At 43.3% G+C, this 25175-nt stretch overlaps 1 protein-coding gene across 5 annotated transcripts; it reads left to right on the forward strand.

Annotated features, from left to right (window-relative positions):
* On the forward strand, window positions 1-19613 carry LOC117039887 (ras-related protein Rab-6B-like). 5 transcript variants are annotated; one of them, XM_033137232.1, is made up of 9 exons: window positions 21-247; window positions 2866-2924; window positions 4317-4370; window positions 13005-13049; window positions 13861-13969; window positions 14193-14304; window positions 17093-17186; window positions 17550-17616; window positions 18350-19613. In XM_033137232.1, exons 1-9 carry the CDS (start codon window positions 166-168, stop codon window positions 18412-18414), a joined length of 687 nt encoding a protein of 228 aa, XP_032993123.1. In that variant the 5' UTR covers window positions 21-165; the 3' UTR covers window positions 18415-19613. The 5 variants fall into 5 exon arrangements, with proteins under 5 accessions (XP_032993127.1, XP_032993123.1, XP_032993124.1 ...); XM_033137233.1 differs by having other exon boundaries at window positions 27-247; window positions 13864-13969; XM_033137236.1 differs by lacking the exons at window positions 13005-13049; window positions 13861-13969 and adding an exon at window positions 6361-6466 and having other exon boundaries at window positions 1-247.
* Window positions 19614-25175: the final 5562 nt, after the last annotated feature.

The following is a 25175-nucleotide window of genomic DNA, read 5'->3' on the forward strand; positions in this document are numbered from 1 at the left end:
TCGCTCCGTGTCTTCTTTCTGGTCGTCGCAGTCCGGTTCTTCCCCTGCCGTTACCTCGCTCCTTCTCCCTGGCACCTGGCTCCTGTTCTGTCCTTCCACCCTTACACCCATCCCTCCCGCTCTTCTTCCTCCTCCTCCCCCACTCCTAGCCCTGCTCCGCTTGCCATGACGGCGCCCGGAGGAGCCGGCGGCGAGTTCGGCAACCCGCTGCGCAAGTTCAAGTTGGTTTTCCTGGGCGAGCAGAGCGGTGAGCGCGGGGCCCCGGGGGTTTAGGGCGGGCAGGTGGTGAGGAGGGTATCTCTGAGGGATGACCCTATGGCGATGACCCTCGGGCAGAATTGCCCTCCCCTCGATATGCCCGAACCCTCAAGTGCGGAGCAACATGCAGGTGCTGCCGCTGTTTTGCCGTACGTGGTGCTTAGCAGAGTTACATAAGCAAAAACATATGAGGTCCCACTCAGCATTTTGGATAAGAAGATCTCATGCCCACAAACGGGCTTTGGGTGGGCAGTAGTTGGTGAGGCTGTTTGTATGTGCCTAATGTTGTGGTTTGTCAGAAACCCTGTCAGGAAGCCATAAGCAAACCCCGCCCCCGTCTTTCTCCTGTCCCCACTCCCCAAATACCGCTTTGACATTCCAGGGTTTGGGTAAGAGGAGGAAACAAAAGTTTGTGACGGTATGATTCTGATACATCCCAATAAGATAGCTAAGGCGTCATTAGTGTAATTGAACAACTACATCTCCATCAGAGTACATAGTGTCTCTAGAGTTGCATAAACAGATGGGGGCAAATGATACTTTGTTATTATAAATGCCCCTTGCTGTGATTCCTTCATTCATCCAAGACTTTGGAGAGGTATTGGAAGTATGAGAGAAGTGTAGCACCACAAACCTGAAATGATACCTACCATCACCACCCAGGTTGCCCAAATGAAAGTATTATAAGATGCTCTGTGTGTGTGTGTGTGTGTGAGTGTGAGAGAGATTGTACTCAAGCTCCCACTGCTCATTTCTATGGGATCCTAGGAATTTTGATTGGGAAGCTTTAAAATGTGTTGATCCTATGGGAGTAAGTCTCATTGAGCATGATGCTACTGAATGTGCATAGAAAAAGCAAAAGAAACTCAAAATGAGATAGTTTCTAGGATTTGCCAATACTCCTCCACACCTTATATCTTTTTACCATATATTTTTGAAGCTAAGATTGCTACCAATATTTTGGTCTGCTTGGTAGAAGACTTTATAATTCCCAATCCTTTTTAATGTTAAGAGCATCATCCTTGAGGATAATCTTTTTAAAATTATTATCATTGAAGTGATATATCACAGCTGAATCTGTCAGCATATCTATGGTAACATTTATTGTGTGAAAAGGCTTTTGCTGTTCAGTTGTACAGTGTCTTGTTGGCACTTGGACATACTAATGGCTGATGGAGTTGAGCTTACCAAATGGTGAGCTCATCACTTTCTACCTTCTCAACTGATCCAGTGAATTGATCCTTCCTGTTCCAGAGGACAGCTTCTAGGACACTTAGGTGTGAATAATAAAGTCAAGTTCAAAGCATTTTTTTCTAAGAGCATGGCTGGAAGTGTTTCTCATAAATTTCTTTCCAGTGCTCTGAATTGCAATGTTGGCTAATGCCCAACATCCTATGTATTGAAGCGTGATATGGGAGCTAACAAAGTCGTCAGTAGTGAAATAAATATAGAACCTCCTAGAAACTCCCCTATCTTATGGTTTGTCATGATGTGCCAAAATTATTTGTGTCTTTGCCAGTTCTGTCCATTAATAGAATTTGTAATTATTCTGAAACACTGAATATGTAGTCAGTGACATTTGTGGCTGTTATCATGTATATGTTGTAGTTAGGTGAAGAAAAATGAAAATTATAGGAATATGTTGCTTTTATCACAACAAGCGTAGTTGTGCTTGCACTAGTTAAAACTGGTTCAGCTATTTTAAAGTCTTTATAAGGTTTGTTGGAAGAAATGGCGTTTGAGCCCTACTATGTAGAATTGAGGTTGGTTTGCAGGTCTTGTAGGTACATGCTTGTGTGTGTATGTCACCAGCCTTCTGTTCCATGCTAAGACTTGTGCTATTAAATTAAAGTTTTGGATGGGAAATATGGACCCACACCTTTGCAGTATCACAGAACAATCTCGGTTTTCAATGGTTTAGGATTGGGGTTGACATTAATGTTCTAGAAATCTTATTTATTTATTTGCAAAATTTATATCCCATCAAAAGAGCTCTCAAAATTTATTTTTATAAGCTGCTGGAATATGACCTCTGTACTCAGCCTCACAGTCTTTTTAAAAAATGACATACAAGGAAGAAGATATTGGAGAGAGGAAGGAAAAACAAGACCAAGCATAGTTCTTAGTTACAAGCTATGACAGTTACAGTTTGGGCTGTTTTGCCCTTGACAAAGATCACCATATATGGAGGCACTCTTCTCATTCTCACCCAAACTCGAGCAGATCCAGAAGGAGAGCAGGTGACAGTGTCCAGCCTAGGAGGACAGGGCCACACATTTCATCCCTCAGACAGATCATACTTATTTGATTCACATTGTGATGGATCAATATGCTTATTGTTTGCTTTCTGTATATATGTCCCACAGTACTCACAAAGGGGCTGCTTGTGGAAATAAAATAATATGTCTGCACAACAACTTCTAAAAGCAGCAGACCCAAAAATCTCATGCTACTTTATGTTGGTTAGGTGGATTTCTAAAAAGAAGGAATAGTATAATGTGCCATGATATTCTGGAGATCTTGATTCTCTGTGTGGGCAGGTGTTTTGAGTGCCGCTCCTACCACTTCATATATAAAGAGCCATTTCTCTTCTCCCCTCTTCTATAGTTGGAAAAACATCCCTGATCACCAGATTTATGTATGACAGTTTTGACAACACGTACCAGGTAAGTGGGAGCATAGTCAAGCTTCATGCATAAGAACATTTAAATTGCACTGTTTTCATGGAGAGGTTTATAAACTAGTGAAATTATAGAGGTCTGGAATCTGGATATTGGTTGGACACATCTATATACTGCCAGTAGATAAAAGAAAATGCTATTGCATAGGCTGAAGGAAGATTTACAGTTTTTTAAAATGGAAACATAAAGCAACCAAATATTATAAATATTATATACACCTAAAAGCGGATTTAAACCAAATAAAAACATATTGAACAGCCTAGGACCATTGTTTCTACTATATATATATTGCAAATAACTTTCTCTTGCTGCCAGAAGTGCAGACTTAGCAACAGCTCTTACTGATGTATGTCTACGCACCTTGTACAGTAGTACCTCTGGTTACGTACTTAATTCATTCCGGAGGTCCGTTCTTAACCTGAAACCGTTCTTAACCTGAAGCACCACTTTAGCTAATGGGGCCTTCTGCTGCCGCTGCGCCGCCACAGCACAATTTCTGTTCTTATTCTGAAGCAAAGTTCTTAACCTGAAGCGTTATTTCTGGGTTAGCGGAGTATGTAACCTGAAGCGTATGTAACCCGAGGTACCACTGTATGTTCTTATGACTTTAAAGCAGATTTGTTCCACTTAGCTTTTTATTGATGGTTTTATGCTGCCTTTGACTTTAAAGAGTTGCTGCTATAGTTAACGTTTGAAACCTAATTCTGTCCATCCAGAAGCTGAATGGACTTCAGCATGCACAAATCCTTTCTGTCTTCCCCCTGTAGCCCCTCTGGCTGCCATCCAGATTTAGAGGGATTCAAGGAGCTACTGGGTGGTGGAGAAGAAGGGTAAATTGGCTTGTGTAATATTGGATATTGCCACATAGATCTTGAGCCTCAGCTGAATTAAAGCATACAGATGCAATCCCAAAGCAAGTCTTAATTCATTTTCCATAAGGCACCATGATGTTCAGAGACTACTATCTCAGCGAGGTAAATGTATTTCATAACCTATAATTAAATAATCGGGCCTCTGACCCCACTGAAAAAGCTTTGTGTACTATGGAAATTATTCTCTACAGCAATACCCCCCTTGTGCTTCAACCTCCAAAATTATTTAATTTATCTGAGTTTCCCCCTCCCAGATGAACAAGGTCACAAGAGAAGAGTCCAAGAGGACCATAACTTGTTAGATAACCTTTTTTTTAAAATTAGGCAGCTCCAGAATTCATTTCGCACAGGAATCATTCATCCGATGTGTTCAGTATTGAGGTTACCACATATCTGTCTTTGTATATAATTCAAGAATGAACATGATTTTTTGTGGACTTCCGGCAACTCTTAACTAGATGTCTGTTGTAGTTCAAAGTTACTGAGAGTTTTCTTATTTTTTCAGGCAACTATTGGAATTGATTTCCTCTCAAAGACTATGTATTTAGAAGATCGCACGGTGAGTGGGGTCGTCTGTGTGCATAACCTGGAAAAAGTATGTGATCACTGTCCTGACTTGTGTTGTATTTGACAGCTTTCACCTGCTAAGAGTGGCCCTAAATCCCATGGCAGCCCCTTCCAATCATGGTCTCTGGCAAAGGAGGGTAAGCCAGCTGTGGCTCTTTATTTGTGACAAACTGTACCATGCAAGAGGAAAAGCGATTTCCCCATAGTCATGACTTTTTGTGTCCTATTGAATATGGGATTCTTTAGTAGGCTCAGCTTGCATTCCTCCCTAACCTGCTAGCATTTCTCTCCCTGAATCACAAGGTTAGAATTGTGTTTTTTTAAAAAGGGGGGAATGAAAGAGGAGGCCCTTTGAAATCCACATCACTGGGTAGATTGTGTACAAAATTGCAAAGGCGGATTAGTTTTGACAGAGAAAATGTGGTGCTTTTGCCTTTCAGTCCCATGGAACCAACTTTTATTGTGGCTATGGAATTTAAATCATTGGCTGCAACACAACATCCTTGGTTGTGATACTGGAGGGAGACCAATCTGGCAGCTAGAGGCTCTTCTGGCAAAATTATTTCTCCCGCAATTTAAAAATGTGCAAAATGTGCTATGGTCATAATACGTGCAACGGTCCTGTAGGGGAAATTTAGCCTTTGAGAGAGAAGCAGCCTAATGGGTACAAAACCCAAATGAGGATTTGAACCTGGGTTTCTTACAGCCTAACTGAAATATAAGAGCACCATGTTGGCTCTACTTTATGACAGCAAACCGTTGAACTATCTGGCATCTCAGTCTGAACTGGCTGTGCCTCTAGTGCTACCTTGCTTCTGTTTCCTGGAGTTAAAATAAGAATTTTCTTAGGTCATTTTCAGAGTGATAGTGTTTATATGTTGGTGCAGGAGTTTCCAAACTGGCCTGTGGACCGCTAGTGGTCCACAAGCTTCATTTGATTGGTCTGTGGCAAGTCTCTGGATTTGTGGTTGGAGATGCAAGTCAGCACATCCATCATATTAAATATTCATAATTTTTCTTAAATTCTATTGCTTCTTTTATATTTCATATTGTATTTTATTGCATAACAATTTGGATAAGGAAAAAAAAGAATAAATAACAATACAGTTAGAAATTATACTGCATCTTGCACAGCAATTGCTACAACAGGCAAAATAACAATTCAATGGTCTGCCAAGACCCACGACAATTTCAAATGGTCTGTTTGGGAACCATTGTGTTAGGGTATGGCTGTAAGCAGAAACTTAACCTTCGGTTCAAGATAATTCTTTGTCTCAGACTGGAATCCTGACCAGCCAAACTATGCAGTTGCTGACAATTCCTTTAACGTTTATTACTATGCTACTTAGAAATGATGGGCAGCATTGACTCCCCTCTGGTTCCTGTGAGACCACATTTGGGTGAAAAACCCTTTAACCTCTTTCTTCCCAGTGTGGACAGCAACTGTGGCTTTGGCATGACTCCTCCCTGTTATTATTCAACTCACTTGATGCATAGACAAAGTACACCTATGGAGTAGTTGAAGGGCACACTGAGAACTCTGTTGAAGCCTCTTCCGTGCTCTGTGTGTGTCTGTTAATGAGCCCTTGACCTGTATCTTTGTTGTGGGGCTTCATAAGGGGGTACACAATTAGGCTGAGTATCAGAAGAAATTCCATTGGGGCAGCTTGGGCCTTCACTTCTTGTACCTGCTGTATTCTTTTGCTTCCACTGTGGGTAAAAGCTGGCTGTTTTAACACATTTAAAGGGATCTATTCAGAAGCTACGATCGCAAAGTACCCTTGGGCAAGCCCTTCTTTTTATTTTGCACTGATTTTTTTTCATTTTACCATTTCCCCTGCCCCTTTTGTTGCTTGCATTTTTCCTCAAAGAGTTTGCATTCTTTTTTTAAATTTCACATAATTTTTTTGTTTTTATTTTGTGTTCCACATTCCTGCTCTTTCTTCCCTTCCCCCCTTCCCCCACATTTTCTGTTTTCCCAGATCAGGCTGCAGCTATGGGACACAGCCGGTCAGGAAAGATTCCGCAGTCTCATTCCCAGCTACATCCGGGACTCTGCTGCGGCTGTCATTGTCTTTGATCTGACAAGTAGGTATTGTGGCTTAGGCTCTGCAAAGGCACTGTACACAGTGGAGAAGAGAGCTCTGGTTCTGTCCTTCTTAGTAAGGGAGCAGACAGGACTAAAACCACCCAAAAGCCTGCAAAGGATCATCTGATAGAATCCGTTGTTACTAGCAAAGGCCCACCACTTTTTTTGTTTAACTGTTTCTTAGTATGTAAATTATAATTGGGCAAATTCTTAGTATGTAAATAATCATTGGGCAGATATTTTTATTCAGCTAATATAGATTTTATAAAGTATGATACCGAAAATGAAAATTCCTGTTACAAATAACAATAAAGCTATACCTTTTTTTTATAAAACAGATTAAGTGCCTATCCCCTTAGAAAGGCAAAAAAATAAAATTAAAAATCCCATAATTAGCACCTGGCAATTTAGTACAGTGGTGCCTCACAAGACGAAATTAATTCGTTCTGCGAGTGCTGTCGTCTTGTGAAGCACGGACGGGGTAAGCGCGGTTTGACGGGGGGGGAATGCGAAAATTTTTCGTCTTGCGAGTTGCGCCCATAGGGAAATTTGTCTTGCGAGTCACCCTTTCATTAGCGAATGCCTTTCGTCTAGCGAGTTTTTCGTCTAGCAAGGCATTCGTCTTGCGAGGTACCACTGTATGTTTCCACTGTCTAGCAGTTATTATTGTTTTTATTATTTACCCATCCTTCACCAACAACTCTCAGGGCAGGTTACTGCAGTCAGCATTAAAAACAGCTACAACAAATCACAGCCACATGTGTCAGAGGCCAGGGCAAGGAGGTGTGTCTTTAGTGGATGATGAAAGTTGTATATTGAAGGTGCCAGATGCACTTCTGAGGGGAGGGAATTCCACATCCTAGGACCAGCCACAGAGAATGCTCTCTCCCACACCGCCACTGCCATCTCAAACTTCTGAGGTCAATGGAATTTATCTTAACACCTTAGAGGGCCTATAGGGAAGGAGACAGTCTGCTAGATATTTGGGGTCTAAGTTGATTAGGGCTTTAAACACTAATGTGGACACCTTTACTTGCACTTAGAAATGAATGGGTGACCAATGCAACTGTTTTTAAAATTGATTGTGAGTTCTAAAGGCAACCCCAGCCTGTAATCTAGCTGCTACATTTCGGACTAGCTGAAGTTTCTGAGGCATCTTTAAGGGCTGCAATAATCCAGCCTGGAAGCCATTGGAGAATGGAGGACTATGGCCTTCATCTCTATCTATAGTTTACCTAAGCCTCTTAAGAGGCAATGTTAGGCCCAGTTTTGCTGTCTCATATGCCATAGCCCAGTCTTCCCTAACCTGATGTCCTTCTGGTGATTTTGATTTCATTTCCCATCAGCCCAAGCCAGGATGGCCAGCAGTCAGGGAAGATGGGAGTTGCATCCCAACAATATCTGGAGGGCTTCAAGTTGTACGAGGCTGCTATAACCTCTTTATGATTAACTCATTCCTTTTTTTGTAAATGTCAACCAAAAAAAACCAAATGGTCAAGTTAAATTTCATGTCCTGTTGTTCTGCTCAGATGAAATACTTTCTTTCAGGCATGTCTACTGGTCCAACTCCTTGTTACTCCTTTCCCCTTCATCGACCTAAAAAGTAATGCTGCAAAGAAGAATATAAGCTTCTTGTTAAGATTCTAGTCCCCAGTATCTTATTTCACACAGTAGCTAGGTAGGCACCCTGACAAGCCCAGAAGCAGAATATGAAGGCTACTGCTCTTCCCAAATGTTTGCACCATACCCTGAGCAACTGGTGTATTATCCCTGAACCTGGAACTTTTATTTAGCTATTGTATCTGATAAACATTCAGAGACATATCCTTCATAGCAACGTACAAAGCGACCTCATTGAATCAGACCACTGGTCCATCTTGCTCAGTATTTTTTACACTGACTAACAGGGTGCCAAGCAGGCCACATTCCCGGCTTCACCTGGCAATGCCAGGGATTGAACCAAGACCCTTGTACATGCAAGGCATATGTTCTATAGCTGAGCGATGACCCTTCCCTATGACTTTGTCTCATCCCATTGATAAAGTGTGCCAGGTGTGCGGAACCTTTAGCCCTCCAAATGTTGCTGAACTTATCATTCCCATCAGCCCCATCTAGCATGGCAATTGACATGGGATGTTGGGAATTGTAGTTCAGCAACATCTGGAGGGCCAGAGGTTCCCCATACATGTTCTGTGCCAGCAGTGCATTCCATCAAGTCATGTGTTGCAAGAAGTATATACTTCTGTTTGCCACAGTTTGTATAAAAGCAACTAATCCATACCTTTTGATGGCCCAGTTTAGGAAGTTTATTAATGAATTATTTATTTCATAAAATTTATGCACTGCTTAATTGTTTGTTTGTTTGTTTGTTTGTTAAAAAAATCAAAGCAGTTTACAAAAAGACTTGGAGAATTGTTTGTGGTCCTTTAATCCTCTGCCACTGACAATTCCCTCCTGGAGTTTTTGAGCCATTTGTTGTTGTTTTTTGCATTTACTTAGTGGTATTTTATTTATTTTATTTTATTTATTTTATTTTATTTTATTTTATTTTATTGTAGCATCTGTATGCTCCATTCATCAGAAAACAATTGCATTCAGGCAGTACAGTGGTACCTCTGGTTATGTACTTAATTCGTTCCAGAGGTCCGTTCTTAACCTGAAACTGTTCTTAACCTGAAGCACCACTTTAGCTAATGGGACCTCCCGCTGCTGCTGCGCCACCAGAGCACAATTTCTGTTCTTATCCTGAAGCGAAGTTCTTTTTTTTTTAATAAAGAATTTATTGGTTTTTCCATAACACAAAACACTCCATCACCTTCACCAACATAAACCCCAACACTTACCCACCACTATAACTAAACAACTACAAACACACCAACGATTCTTCTTCTTATTTTTTTTTTTTTAAATTTCTTGGTCGAATCTACATTATTGACTTCCCCTGTTTTCTCTCCTTCGGTTCCTATTCCAAATTTACTTTAATAACTTCATGTCTCTAAAATTAAATTCACTTAACAATTCAAAACTAAACATTCTTCAAAAGATCTTATTTCTTAGTTTACAATAATATTCCACTCCTTATCTTATATAAAATCAAATCATATTGTAACTTCATATAGTTAATAACAAAACATATTATTCTTTATATCTTACCATATTATTAACATATCTTAACAACTTATTCATATCTTATCAAATTATTCTTGGATCAAATCATAACAAACAACTTCTTTCCCTAAAACTGCTGCTAATAAAAAATAAAACAGAATATCCCTTATCTAGTTCAAAAGCTTAGAAAGAAATAACTTGACACACCGGCTTCCAGATAACAATACAGTTCATCCTATCCCACTTCTAACCATTTTCCTTTTCCTTCTTACTTCAGAGCCACTTCTCAAATTGTCCTCTTTACTTGTACATCCACAGATCCAGACACAGTTCACAGGAATCCTTGCATAGAGCATCAGGGTACACAATTCTTCGCCTTCCAGCTTCTCCATTTCGACATTCCATTCTTCTTTTGTTGATAAACTTAATTCTTCTCGGAGATGCCAAGCCGTTTTGTTCTGTTCTTCCATAATCCCCTTCAGCTCTTTGCCAAGGTTCTCTTCCATTGCAGGTGTCCTGAAAAGTCTCCTCTGTGGGAAATACCTTCTCTGCCATGTCCCGGTTCAACAACACCAATTTCTGGTTAGCCAGTTCAAGCCTCAAAAAAATAATCCTTTGTTCGTCAGTTAGTCCAGAGTCCAGGGCCAGCTCAAAAACGAGACCCAGCATGGCTGAAATGGGCATAGGTGTCAAATTTCAATGTTTTTCCATCTTAATGCCAGTACTTTTCCGCTCAGTCTCAAACCTTCGCAGCCATTTTTCCTGGAGCCAGGGCGCAAGGATTACAAATCCAAAAAGAGATATTTTCCACTGTCTTAGCCCCCAAAGGGAAATTCAAACAGTCTCACTTGTCAAAAGTTATAACATTGTAACCATCACTGTAACAGCAGTCTATCAATATGGTTATTTTCTTTGCACCGGAGGGAGGGGAACAGGTTTCCTTTTCGTGATACCTCCCAGGTCGTTAAATATCAAAAATAAATCCAGTTCAGTACTCACGACCCCCAGGCTTCCTTTTTTCTTTCTTTCTACAGGGAGAACGATGTCGCACACCGCGAGCGGCGGCCGCCGCTTCGCCGTCCTGGTTGGGGCATTTCCCCTATAGCCCAGCTCCGTAGTCCCTTCACTCCCACTCCCCCTTTACAGGGGGAACGAGGGAAGGGTTCGGAGCTATAGTGGGCCCGCCGGGGAGCCCAAGGCGCGGGACGCTCTTCCCGCGCCTTACCGGAGCCCCGCTTTGCGGTAGCGGGGCTCCAACCCCCGGGACGGCCTGGGTCGCCTCGCTGCCGAGGCAACCCACGACCGCCCGCGATGGCGTCGCCGCCGGAAGTCCCCTGAAGCAAAGTTCTTAACCTGAAGCGTTCTTTCTGGGTTAGCAGAGTATGTAATCTGAAGTGTATGTAACCCGAGGTACCACTGTACAGTTAAAACTACAACAATAATAAAGCAATAGGACACAGATATATAAGATGGCTGGTAAAAGCTTTACATTAGGAATGATGGCTTCACCTTAAATAGCTACAGAACTAGTACATATGAAGTGAGCATGTGTACTAAACAGGACCTGAGTTTGAAGAGAGTTAATATCAGTTAAAATCATTTGGTGGAAAGCCTTGAGCTTCAGGAGGCCAAATGTAGAAGCAGGACTACCTTCTTGGCCCCTACCCCCAAAGGGGTGGTGGAAAGGATTTTGCAATGTAGTACATTTCAGCACTCCTCCATGACCATCTGCACATGTGCATGGAGATGATTGTGCCCAGCCAGTTTCCCAGTGGGCCTGGAAACCTGTCTCTGAAGGGGAAGTCAACTGCACATCAGCAGCTCCCTGTGCAATCTGTCAAAATGGGGGCGGGGCAGGAGAGAATACTTAACATTTCTGCACTTTCAGCTCAACCGCAGCTGTGTGACAGCATACAGAGCTGCAGTTTATGTGTGTTGCAGCTTCCCTGTGGTGTCTTGTTTGCTTTGCATTGATGTGGACAGTGACAGGAAAGGCAAAAAGATGGCCATCCTTGGGAATAACTGCTAATGGGCTGAGTTGGTTGGGAAAACGAACTTTCACCGTACGAAAGCATTTTCTTTAATATATATATACACACACACACATACACACACACACATATACATATATATATACATATATTTGTATAGACCTCCAAAAGGAAGATTTTCTCCAGTGGAAGAGAATGCAAAAAATAAAAGGTGTCTCCCTATTTTCTTTCACCTTAGTGAAGCTATAGAACCTGAAATCATGTTCACTTAAAGACATGTTGGCTTCCTTGAAAATGCCACACCTTTTCACCAAGTGCTCCTTGGGCAATGCTGCTGCACCAACTGGCGGCTAGTGCCCCTTGGGACTGTTAGGGTGGGAGGCCAACAGTAGATGGGAGTCAGTGCAAATAATAGGTGGAGACAGAGCTAACGGCAAGCAGAGCCAACTAATTCTAGTTCTGTCCCAATCATCTTCTCTGCTGAGTCCTACAAGGGACAACAGACAAAGGAGGGAGAAGCTGATAATCAGGGCTACCACACAGACAGGAAAGAAGAAAGAAAGTAGGCAGGTGAGGATTGACTTGAGACCACACTGAGGCTTGTGTTACAGTGCCCTATTCACCCCAGCAGACCAAACTCCATTGCACACCTGTAGGGAGTTTCTTGGTTTGTGCCCATGTTCTCTGCGTTGTGTGGGGGCTCACTAAACATCTTTCTGTGCAGTGGTTAGCAACAGCTGTGACCATATGTGTCAGGGCCACATAGTGGCTCCCTGACTCAGTGGCCCTGCTGATTGCTGACACTTTCCCTCTCTTCAATACAATTGCATTGATATATATGTGAAGGGAGGAGGAGAGGTCTGCAGTGCTGGAAAGCTATGGGTGGAGACTCAATGTGCTGCAGACTTGGTCCCTCAGCCTAGGGCGGTGGGCAAAGGAGCCCCCCGTCAGTAGTTCATCTGCACCCTTTCTCTCCTGCTCCTCCTTGCTCTTGCTTCGTCTGTCCTTGTCCCTTAGTCTGGTGTAAACATTGCAATTATTTGCTTCATGGAGTTAGTGTACATGTTTAGGAACTCGCTTTGTTTGATGGTTGTATATTTATGCAGTAAAATGCTTCAGTTAGTATGGGGGAAGTGGGATTATTTAAATAAATAAATAAAATCAAGTGGTTCCTCTTGTCTCTGGTACAGTGACAACCTTTCTCCTTGAATCAGTTCCATGCAATCCATCAGAACTGTCAATGTGGGTGCAGTACCATAAACTCCATTTGTAGACTCACCTGGGTGCGTTTTTCATTCCTTGTTCTTCATTGTAGGCACAGTTACAGCTCTAACCAGTCACGAACAATGTTGAGGATGGTGGTGGAAGGGGTAATCTTAGTCATGATATCTCTTTGGATGCAATCCAAAGCTGAATTTTATTCTCTTTGCCCCAATAGCTAGTTCCAGTTTCTGCTTTACATAGCTCCCAAGAGGAAGGGCTGGTATGTTATGTGTTGTTGTTGTTATTATTTTAAATAAAGATTTTGTTAATTAAATGTGTATCCTGACTTTCCTCTATGAACCTTTAAAACACATTGCCTGTCCTGAAGGCATCTCCCATCTCCATTGTGCTGCTCAGGGAATTGTGCTATGCTGAAAGTTGTGAGATTCTTGGTATGACTGGCAATGCTTCCATTTAATTTAGCTCTGTTGCTATTTGCCTCCCTTAGGAAGCGTCTTCCTTTCCTTGCTGGTGCTGTAAGGAACCAGATGACTGCACTGTGCAGTTTGAACCTTACCCCATTCACATGCTGAAAATAAGGGTTTTGGCTTCACACTTAATGGAAAGCTGAACCCAGAATTGAGAATGTCAGTTTCTCCAGATGGAGCTATGCTGTAGTTCTCAGTAGAACTACAGATCTTGCAGAACTTGCTCAGATGTATTGGCTTTCATAGAGTAAGATATATAGGAAGTCTCACTCGCATACCCTGTTCACTAGTATTTAGAGGTTATAAGAGTCTACTGAACTGGAAGAAACTAGTCCACTTTGTGCCGCTGGTATTGTTCGCTGTCTTGGTTGGTAGCATCATTTGATGAGTAATTGTCTTATTTGCAGAAGCAGGAGTTAGGTCTTGGGTAGTCTGCTGTGTTTTCCTCCCATCTGAAGCACTGCATTTTCTACTGGTGTGTCTGTGCATTTAGAGATCTATTGCAATTCTATAGAATTCATTTTCTAACTGCCTTTTCTCTAAAGGACAATTTCTTCCTCTTCTGTCTTTTGTCCCTCTGTCTCCTCCCTGGGCTGGTACCAGCAGGTCCGACTTCAGCTTTGGGACACAGCAGGCCAGGAGCGGTTCCGTAGCCTCATTCCCAGCTACATCCGTGACTCAACTATTGCAGTGGTAGTCTATGACATTACAAGTGAGTGAGAGATTGGTTTCACAGTGTATGGAAACAGTCCTCTCAGAGAGGGGTCAGAGCACAGAACCCCCGGGTCATGGCTGCCCAAAGATAAAGCAACTGGGCTTGTTGTATGTCATGCTGGTCCATGGGGTATGCAGGTACCTTACTTTTGCAGAAGAGCCTTTAAAGCTTTTGTGCTTTTTAAAGTTTTTAAATTAAGCCTTCCCCCCCACACCCACAGATCTGAATTCCTTCCAGCAAACCTCCAAATGGATTGATGATGTGCGAACAGAAAGAGGAAGTGATGTCATCATTATGCTGGTGGGGAATAAAACTGACCTTGCAGACAAGAGGTAATTTGGGGAGTTGGGAGTCAGGTTCTTTTGTTTTCATATATGCTTGAAAGCTTCCTAGCTGGCTTTTGGAAGGAATAAGCAGAGGAAAATATCTCTTTTTTTGTGAGAAAACAGGATTAAGTGCATCCAAAGAAAAGCATGTAAGGCTGGTAGAATTGTGGCTTTAATTGAGATGGCACCACCATCTTGCTTCTTTAGATATCTTAAATTGTAACCATTCTCTGGAAGCAACACATCTTCCTTGAGAGAGATTTGTTTTGAGGCTTCTTATTATTGACCAATAAACACAGTGGCATTCTGCTAGGCCTTTAGAAGCTGCTTTGCCAACCCCCACGCCTTTGTGACTTCTTTATGAGAAATTTGGGTGCCGCCTTGACCAGCTAGGGATCTAGTACACATAGGCCAAAAAAACAACAACAACAACTCGTAACTTCCCCTGGAGCAAAAATCTGAATGGCTTTAGTACAACCTGGGAATAAGGCAGCAGGTAAAATTACAGTTCTTCCTTTGATCATTGATCTACGTGGGGCTAGTTCTTGAAAACAAAGGCACAGTTACATGGCAGAAATAATTTGTAACATACCACTAAATACAATGCAACTCATAATTCAGTCAGTTAACTGTGGGCTCCTTTTTGTGGGGGAGGTGTGGGATATAGATTTAATAACTCAGATAAATACTTAACATAGGACATCTTTCCTGCCGGTACTTCCCATACAGTGCCTAATCAGATGTATAAATTTGAGTTTTCCAAACTCATCATTTGCAGCTTTTTAGTTGCAGATCTTGACTAGCACCAGCTGAGTCCCCAGCTATGGACAGCTAGCAAATACAGGTAACTCACAACTTACGCGCATTTAACTTGTGCACATTCAGCTTTATGTGCTTGGCAAATATAAATCCATATTTATACACATATATAAAAGGAGGTGGGCATCAGGGAGGAAAAGCTTTGGCAATCCCACCTGCCATTGCACTCAACTTGAGAGAGATTTTAGAGATACAGGGAAAGAGTGTTCTGACTACTCGATTTTGGCGTTGTGTGTTGTTCCTGGAATATAACCCCATAAGTTGAGAGTCGCCTGTATTGCAACACCTATTAGGATAGACATAATGGTGAGGGAGCTCTTACACCACCACCATGGTCTCAGGAATGTCCTATCCAATTTAATTTCCACTGCTGTCATCTCTGCATATTCAAGCAGTATATGTTTAGCTCCACAGATTTAAGAAAGCAATTTTTAAGGTACTGTCCCTGTCCCCTTGAATTAACCATTTATAGGATCTGTGCTGCTTAGTTGCAAGCAATCATAATTCATTTGACAATTGCAGTTGTTCAAACAGATGATACTACAGCCGTTTTAGCATGCAAAATGCTGTATTTATTAATATAAAGGGAAAGCAACTTATTCCTACAATAATGTGAATTATAAATAAATTCTTTTTGGGGGGGGACATTCACACCTGTGGTTTCTTTGTTCAGCTTTTTTCCTACATCTGTAAGTACTTTCTGTATTAAAGGTAAAGGATAAATTGGGCAGATTAAAATCAAGCTGCAGTCTTGTTTGCTCCCTCCTCCCACTTAGCATTCAATTTTGCTTTTAATTTCCCCTTTAATGAAACACAAATGTTTTTTTTCCGGTGTCTAAACCACCAAGCATTGGTTAGTCCTTCCTTTTCAAACCAGAATTTGAAACCCACTTTAAACCATGATTTTCTATTTGGAAAGGAAATACAAACAATATTTCCCCCATTTAGACATCCTTACAAACCATGGTTTATGTTACACAAAAACGTTGAAATTGTAGCTTTACAGGGAGGGAGGTATAAGGCTAGTTTTGGATCCCCCACTGGCATCGAAACACCAATTCTGCTCTGTTTTGGATTGTGTGAAATGAGCCTAAGAGACTATAATAATCAAAGAAAGTCTTAGGTGAAAATGAAGACCTCTCTCATGCAACCTATGCAGACATGCAACCTGTTCCTTATTGTTTTATTTTGTGGGGGCTGTGTGCTTCTTCCTTGCTGGCTTTTCTGTTGCTGGCCAATCTTTTGAAGCTTCATTTGTTTTTGTTTGTTTGTTTTTGTTTATTGCTACCAATTCCCTTTTTAGTTTTTGCTTCCTTTTGGATTTTTCTCCCCCTTTCCTGTGACATTTTTTTCATTTCTGTAGAAGAGGGCGTGCAAGAGGCCTAAGAACTGAGTAGGATGTATATTGAAACCAGGGATAAAGCAGGATTTTATATAAAACCAGGTATGTACAGGGTGTTAGAGATTATTAATTCCCACACAGCAGTGGCATAGCTTTCTATGTGACATGTGACCCACCTAACCAAACTAAGCCAACTAACCATGTTTTGTGGCTTTCCTCTTTTGACTTACATTTTGTGTTTTGTAATCACATGCAGGTAGAGCAAAAATGGGTTTAGCCAGCCCACCATGCATAGCTATGGGGCTGTACTTGGTTTGGTGAGATGTAGAAATGCCTCCAAAAAGGTTTCTATTACTTTTTTCCTCTAATATTCTATAAATGCAACAGGCATTAAAGCTCTCTAATTCTAGCATTGCTTGTTTTCCTGCTTTTGCTTGTTGTGATTTGTGAGCACCCAGTTTCTAACTTTTCGTGGTCGCTCAAAAGCTTGAGTTGATGAAGGTGGCAGTTCTGAGATTCAGGAGTCCTCTTGTAGTGTTGATAAGACAGGGAGGGATCCTTGACAACTGAATCTCCCCTCAGAGGACAAATGCCTTACCTTTCTTTCTCTCTTGTCTGCATTATTATTTCCAGGCAAATTACTACAGAAGAAGGCGAACAGAGAGCCAAAGAACTGAGTGTGATGTTCATTGAGACCAGTGCAAAGACTGGTTATAATGTGAAACAGGTAACTTGGTACTGCTCCCGGGAAGGAGTGCTGCCATTTTTAGCACCAAAATTCATATTGGGATTTTGGGATTTCTCTTGCTTGAGGGAATTTAGTTCTCTCCCCACAAATTCTGAGTGTGCTCTGCTTTGTGGTGATGTATTGGAATGGATTAACTTCTCCTTCCCTTTGATTCCATAGCTTCCATGATCAAAATATTTTTTTAAGGCCAGTGTGCTGCTTCCATCCTGACTTCACTGCTTTTCATACTAATTATTGCAGCTTTCACATTTCTCTATCCCTTAAGCTTGTCCCAATGCTCCCCCTAATGCATTTTTTTAGTTACCACATGTTCATGCACCTTCTCTTTGTGTTGCCTTCCAGCTCTTCCGCCGTGTGGCTGCTGCCTTACCTGGGATGGACAGCACTCCAGAGAAAAGCAAAGACGACAGTATCCTTGCTCAGCTTCTCAGTAGCTTCATCCCATACTGCAGTCTTTCAGAACAAGCTTGGGGAAGCCTAAGACAATTTCTTTTTAGAGCAGCTCTTTGCAAAGCATTGACAAGAGCTTATTTTATTGTGTGCCAGTGGTGAAGGAGTGGAGAACCACAGCCCCAGGGGCCAAAAGTGGCTCTCTGGGGCCCCTCTCTGACCCCTAGACCACACCCATCACTGCTCCACTTTGCCCACCAAGTTTCTCCACCCCCAGCTTGAAATCTAATGCTGCCTCTTGCTTGTCTTGCTGGAGAATGGAGGGAGGGGATGTGAGGATTTATGGAAACTAGTTACTGTACAAAGGTAAAGCAATGCTTGTTCGTCCACCCATTTCCCCCTCTGAATTGCCTGCCACTAGCATATGGCCCTCAGAAGGTGCTTGGAAGGGGTGGCAGAAGTGTGTGTAGCCCAGGCACTTCTGTAATGTGTCCCCAACCCTTTTCCACTGAGGTGATACAACACTTGGTCAGAAACAAGTCCCCCTGTCCTTGCTTTATTGGCAGCGAGGAGATGCGAATGCTTCTGGAATACAAGGAGTGGGAAGGAAAGGAAAGTACAGATCCCCTTAACTTCCTGGATCTGTTTTGCTAGACCCAAGTGTTGCATTGTTGCGCTTTTCTCTGTGTTCTTTACCACACCTTGCTTTACATATTGGGTGTTCTTTTTTCCCCTTAACCTGCCATCTCCAGTGATTGACATCAAACTAGAGAAACCTCCCGAGCAGCCAGTAACAGAGAGCGGCTGCTCCTGCTAAAGGATCTGTTGCGTTGCAACCTCATCCCGACTGCCCAGCCCCATCTCACCGAAGAACATCACTTTTCATTGACTAGAGAAACTTCAACTTTTTGAGGGCTGGAGCCTCAGTCTAATACACTATCGAGCCCCTTGCCCTGTGGACACCCCAGCTGCTCCCTCCTACTGCATGGTGTGAACCCTCAAGTGTGTCCTGTCCCATGTTGGTTGTTGCACTTTGGGTGCCCTGGCACTCATCTTCTAGGTTTCCTGTCTCGGGCGTGTGCACCTTTCTGTGTCGTCCTATGAATGCAAAGGGGCAGAACTTTTCTCAATTTAGGAAAGCATGGACAAACCTACAGCAAAGGACCTAGTGGGGCTGGGTCATTCCTTACTTACTTCCTGTTGCTTTTTATCCATCCCCTTTCCAGAGGTTGCTCCTTCAGTTTGCCTGCTGTTGCAGCATATATATGAGGATGGGGGAAGCAACAGGTGTACTCCACTGCTGACTTCCTGTAGGTTAGCCATAGCTACCCACTTAATTCCCCCTTTAATCTTTGTTCCTCCATTCCCTGAGGGGTAGTAAAGGGGAAGGGAGAAGGTAGCTCAGAACATGGCATTAGATATTTCTACTCCCAAGTTGTCATTTATCTTTACACAGTGGCTAGGTATTTTTAATTGCAGATTGGCTTACCCTTTTTTCTCAAGCATGTGGTGCTCAGTTAAATATGGATAGGGAGGATTGGCAGAACCAGACTGAATATGCAGAGCCTTATGTGGGAAGTCTGGCTGCAGCAAAGTGATGGACTGGGGATATATTCTCAAGGACTAAACAAGATCTGTTTCTAGGTGAGCTGTAAACTCTACAGTTACTAGCTAGATTAAAACAGGGATTTGCAGACTAGACTTGGTCCAGTGCTGCTATTTCTGTAAATGTACGGTATGTGTCATTTTAAATATGCAAAGTACTTTACAGTTACCTTTTATGCTTCATGGCTCTATTGCCATTTTTTACAAATGACTATGGGCAGTACACTCTCCCGTTAGGTGAGACAGTGCCTAGCTATGAGAAAGTTTTTATTTTATTTTATTTTGCTGGGCCAGACTAGCATTTAAAGCCTAAATGTAAGTGGCATAGCACTTCTCCTTGAATTGGTCCAATTTTGGTCTAATTCTGTCCCCCCCCCCAAAAAAAACTTGCTATTGACCAGTTCTCCACACATATTAGGGTTGTTCCATTTTTACTTAATGCACAGTGCAATAGACTTCAAATCTTTTTTGATGCTTGGCTTGCTCTGCAAGAGGTACCTGTGTATCATACTTTTTCAGAGGATAAAAACTTTTGAACTATAGTTCTTTGAACTTATGATTTATCACAAATGTCACCCCCTTTATTGGGTGCAAGCCACCCTAACATGCAGACCTGGGAGACTGGTCGCAGAAAATGACATTAATTGGGTAATTGTTTTGGATGGTACTTGGGACCATTTTGTTTTGGTCTGAAGTTTTGTCCAAATAATAATCCCCAGATCATGGTACCCTCCAGATATGGGGGTTACAACTCTATTGTTCCTGGCCATTGGCTGATGGGAGTTGAACAAAATCCGGGGGGGGGGGGACCATGCTCACTACCCTTGCCCTATACTCCGATAGTTCTTCCTGCCAGACTTGTGTATGCAAGTGATATGGCTCCTCTTTGCTGGAGTTGCTTCTGAACATAACCTGTGGACACTTACATAAACAAGTTTATATTCTTACAAATGAGTGAGGGATGGTAAAGAGCAAGAGCAGCATATATTCCATCCCTGTTTTGTTTTGCTTTGCTCCCTCCCTCCACGTTCCTAGCTTAAGTGAGTTGCCAGCCCTGTTTTCAGCAGAGGCTTCTGTCCTCGTAAGCTGAGTGAAATTCAACCAGTACAGCATTATCCCTTCAGCTAATGCTGCATAATGGAAAAGCTTTATCTGTTGAATTTTTAAGGTTTTTCTTAAAGCGTTTTGTTGCAACAGCAAAAGTACCTGTCAAGTTCTACATAAATTGCTCCCCCAGAAAGGGAGAATACCCTTAATTCCTACTATCACTTGGGTGGGGCAGGGGGTTGTATGTGTTTAATAATTTCTCCTAAACATGACTCCTTGGGCAGAGACACCCACCTGTCCTTACATAACAAAAGAAAACCCAGGTTTTCCACAAATATACAGTCTTGTTTATCCCCTGTAGTTTATCGACTCATAGCTGTGAGGCATTTGCGAGCTTTTTTGCAGAGAAAGTCTTGCTGCTCCGCCGTGACCTCCCTGCCAATTTGGATACAATAATGGAACTGGAGGCCCCTCGACTGTCCTCGGGTCCAGTATTGGACCACTTTGATCGGATACTCCCTGCCGATGTAGACAGATTCCTCCAAGCTGGAAGGCCCACCACTTGCCCCCTTGACCCGTGCCCATCTTGGCTGATTAGAGCGTGTCCAGACGAGGTACGGGCCCCTCTGGGTGAGATCATAAATTTGTCCCTTGGCACGGGGACTTTCCCACAGGAATTGAAGGAGGCAGTGGTGCGTCCGCTCTTAAAGAAAACATCCTTAGATCCTTTAGATCTATCCAATTACCGCCCAGTTTCGAATCTTCCGTACCTGGGTAAGGTAATTGAGAGAGCGGTTGCTGAACAGCTTAGCGGATTTCTGGATGAAACATTGGCTCTGGATCCGTTTCAGTCCGGCTTCCGCCCTGGTTATGGGACCGAGACAGCTTTGGTGGCGCTAACAGATGATCTTCGTAGACAACTGGATCGAGGCGGTTCGGGCTTGCTGATTCTTTTAGATTTGTCAGCAGCCTTCGATATGGTCGACCACGATCTTTTAGACCACCGCCTTGCCGACGTGGGGATTCAGGGCACAGTCCGACAATGGCTGCGCTCCTTTATCTCAGGTCGGGGACAGAGAGTGGTGCTAGGGAGGGAATTGTCGCCGCGACACTCCTTGGTGTGTGGAGTTCCGCAGGGCACAATCCTTTCCCCGATGCTTTTTAATATCTTTATGCGCCCTCTTGCCCAGATTGTCCGGAGTTTCGGGCTGGGCTGTCATCAATATGCTGATGACACCCAGCTTTTTCTGTTGATGGACGGCCGCCCTGACTCGGTCCCAGACACACTGGCCAGGTGCTTGGAGGCTGTGGCTGCATGGATGCGTGGGAGCCGGTTGAAGTTAAACCCTTCGAAGACAGAGGTCCTCTGGCTGGGTCGGGACGACATGGGGTTGGGAGGCCAACTCCCATCTCTTGCGGGGGCCCAACTAGTGCCAGCGCCTTCCGTCAAGAGTTTGGGTGTAACCTTTGATGCCTCTCTTTCTATGGAGGCACAGGTTGCAATCACAGCAAAGGTGGCATTTTTCCATCTCCGCCGTATTAAGCAGTTGGCCCCCTACCTCTCTCGCCCTGATCTGGCCACAGTGATCCATGCGACGGTCACCTCCAGACTTGACTATTGTAACTCGCTCTACGCGGGGCTGCCCCTAAAGCTGACCCAGAAACTCCAGCGGGTGCAGAATGCCGCGGCGAGGCTCCTTACCGGGTCTTTGCCGCGGGACCACATTCATCCAGTGCTTTACCAGCTGCACTGGCTCCCGGTGGAGTACAGGATCAGGTTTAAGGTGCTGGTTTTGACCTTTAAAGCCCTATGCGGTTTGGGACCCTCGTATTTAAGGGACCGCCTCTCCTGGTATGTCCCATGTAGGACCTTAAGGTCCTCAAGTGATAATCTTTTGGAGGTCCCGAGCAACAAAGACGTTAGGTTGGCCTCAACTAGGGCCAGGGCCTTCTCAATATTGGCCCCGACTTGGTGGAACAGCCTATCACGGGAGACCAGGGCCCTGCGGGATTTGGCATCTTTCCGCAGGGCCTGCAAGACGGAGCTGTTCCACCTGGCCTTTGGGTTGGTTTCTGTTTAATATTTATGCTTCATCTTTTATTGGTGGGTTATTTTGAAATTGAGACCTGCAGTTTTAATTGAATTTTAAATTTGTATTTTAATCTGTTATTTTAAATTGATCGTTTTTATGTTTTTTGTTGTGATTTTAATTGATGTTAGCCGCCCTGAGCCCGGTTCTCTGGCTGGGAAGGGCGGGGTATAAATAAAATTATTATTATTATTATTATTATTATTATTATTTTCACTGAGCTGTGCTGCTATGATGAAGGTATTATGATGAATACCTTTTCTGAGTATTCATAGTACTTAAGTCTGGTTCTCATACTTGGCAGTCTGGTGTACATGGTGGAATGCAAGTTTGGATTTGCAGTTTAACAGCCCAGGTTGCATGTTACACTTAATAAAAAGTGCAGGTTCTCAGACAGACGATCCCAGCCGCTAGGTTGCTCCTCTGGCCCTGCTGCCCACTGCACTGCTTTGACCTAAGCCACAGTTTGTCTTAATGTTAACATCTGAAACTAGGCTTGTGGTTTATCTCTCACAGATTATCTACAGGTGGGTAAACCATTGTCTGGACAAAATAAACCAGCGGCCTGGACTTGGATATAACACAAAGCCAAACCATGGCTTCATAGAATTGTAGGGTTGGAAGGGACCATGGGAGTCATCTAGTCTAACCCCCTGCAATACAGGAATCTTTTGCCCAAGTGGGGCTTGAGCCCATGATCTTGAACCCTGAGATTAAGAGTCTCATGCTGTATCAACTGAGTTATCCCAGCAGCAAGATTGGAGAAGGAGCAAAATGGCCATGAATCCACACATTTGCTCATTTGACTGCAGCAGAGGTTGGCTTACTGTTAAATGCGAACTGGGCCACGGTCTGCATCAGTCAAATGTATATTGCCCAGTTTCTGCAATCTGCCATCTCCTTTTCGACATAGAAGGATTGCGGGTATTGGGCCTTTGCATGCATCATAATGGTACACATGGCTCCTTGCCCCATCTTGCGTATGAAATTTAGAGCTTATGAGCATATGACATCACCCTTTGGCCTTGGAGCTAAGGGCTCACCTTGGTAAAGTCCTGATTTATTCGTGGAAGAAAATAAGCACTTACTGCATCTTGAAAGCTTGGAATGGCTAAGTGCATTTAAATTATCTGTCAGGCTTTTTTTGTGAAACTTAACAGTCCTCATCTCAATCTTATCTGTGACTGGCCACTGAAAGCAAACCTCAGAATCTGCTACTTCTATGATGCTTTGGGTTTCCCCATCATTCTCTTATACCCCTTTAGCTGAGTGCAGGAACCTCATGCACAGATTCTGCCCGCCCGCCCCCCAGCCTTCTGCTCCTCAGTAGCCTCTCCAGCAGAATAGATAAGCCCACAACTTTGGCCCCATCAGTTCTGAAAGCAAATTGCACTGTAGAGGCCTCTACTCATCCTGTGTATATATATATTCCCTGTTGCGTGGAAATTGCTGATGTGCTGTCAGTGTGACTTGTTTCTCTCTCTGCAGTTAAACTGATGCCACTCTCCCTTTCTCACTGGCAGCCCAGTCCTGTCACTGCTGTTGTGTTCTCTCAAGACACACTGGAAACCTGTGTATTTTCCAGAGAATAGGGATTTCAAAACAAAATACTTAAATGTTTTGTGGGGAGATATGGGGGTGGTTGGGCAGGCGGTGGGGACGGACGGACAAGGTGAACAGCATAGTTCATTTTCTGACTGCCTTCTCTGTGGATGTGTATACTATTTGAGTGTCTGTCTCTGGCTCTGCTGTCTTCTAGCTGTTAGCCAAGCAAGTGACTCTAAATATATGAATACTGACTGTCAGACTACAGCTGTGTATCACACTAAATAAAGTTAATTTCACCACAGTTGTGTCATTGTGATGTTGTTTTTTAAGGAAATATTGGGCAGCTGCTCTAACCTCTTTATCCACAAATCTTCCATATGAAGTTATGCATAGGGCTTAAGTACTCACTGGCTGCTTTTATTTGGCACTCCCCAGCTCCCAAACTACTGAGGTTCACCAGAAACAACCCTTATACTTTGAAGGCTTGGCATGCAGTTGTAAGGGCTAACAACCTAGCTGGTAAATTTTTGGTATGTGTACTGAACAATTGACTTTTATGGATCACAAAAATCTGTACCCATCACCGAATTCTGCTCTTGTGCCATAAACCCACCCTGTGTCTGTTTCCCCACATCCCCACCCAAAATATATTGGCTGTTTAAAAGGAAATGCCTGCGTTGGTGCCTTTTTATAGTCAAAACTACTGTTTCATACTCCTGAAGAGTCTTGAGACCAGATTCCAGCTGCTGTGACCATGGACTCTAATGTGCTGGGAAAGAGAAACTTGTGGGGCAGGACAGTTACGGATATCTGTTGCAAAGCCTTGGCGTTCCTGGTTCTCTATCCAGGTTTAACAGCATCCCACTAATTCAGGGGTGGGCAGCTGTTTTCAATCAAAGGACCACTATTATTATTGTTATTGTTATTACCCCACCCATCTGGCTGGGTTTCCCTGGCCGCTCTGAGCAGCTCCCAACAGAATATTAAAAACACGATAGAACATCAATCATTTAAAAATTCCCTAAACAGGACTGCCTTCAGATGTCTTCTAAAAGTCAGGTGGTTGTTTATTTCCTTGATATATGACGGGAGGGCGTTCCCTAGGGAGGGCGCCACTAACGAGAAGACCCTCTGCCTGGTTCACTGTAACCTCGCTTCTCGCAGTGAGGGAACCACCAGAAGGCCCTTGGCACTGGACCTCAGTGTCCGGGCTGAACGATGGGGTGGAGACGCTCCTTCAAGTGTACAGGGCTGAGGCCATTTAGGGCTTTGAAGATCAGCACCAACG

Source organism: Lacerta agilis, chromosome Z (genome assembly GCF_009819535.1).
Source record: "Lacerta agilis isolate rLacAgi1 chromosome Z, rLacAgi1.pri, whole genome shotgun sequence".
NCBI lineage: Eukaryota > Metazoa > Chordata > Lepidosauria > Squamata > Lacertidae > Lacerta > Lacerta agilis.

What these genes read in the sequence shown, in the direction of transcription:
- LOC117039887 (XM_033137232.1), top strand. Translation starts at nt 166, where the DNA reads ATGACGGCGCCCGGAGGAGCCGGCGGCGAGTTCGGCAACCCGCTGCGC. An exon ending in TTTCCTGGGCGAGCAGAGCG is followed by an intron (nt 248 to 2,865) that starts GTGAGCGCGGGG and finishes CCTCTTCTATAG; the next exon opens with TTGGAAAAACATCCCTGATC. An exon ending in GGTAGTCTATGACATTACAA is followed by an intron (nt 13,970 to 14,192) that starts GTGAGTGAGAGA and finishes CCACACCCACAG; the next exon opens with ATCTGAATTCCTTCCAGCAA.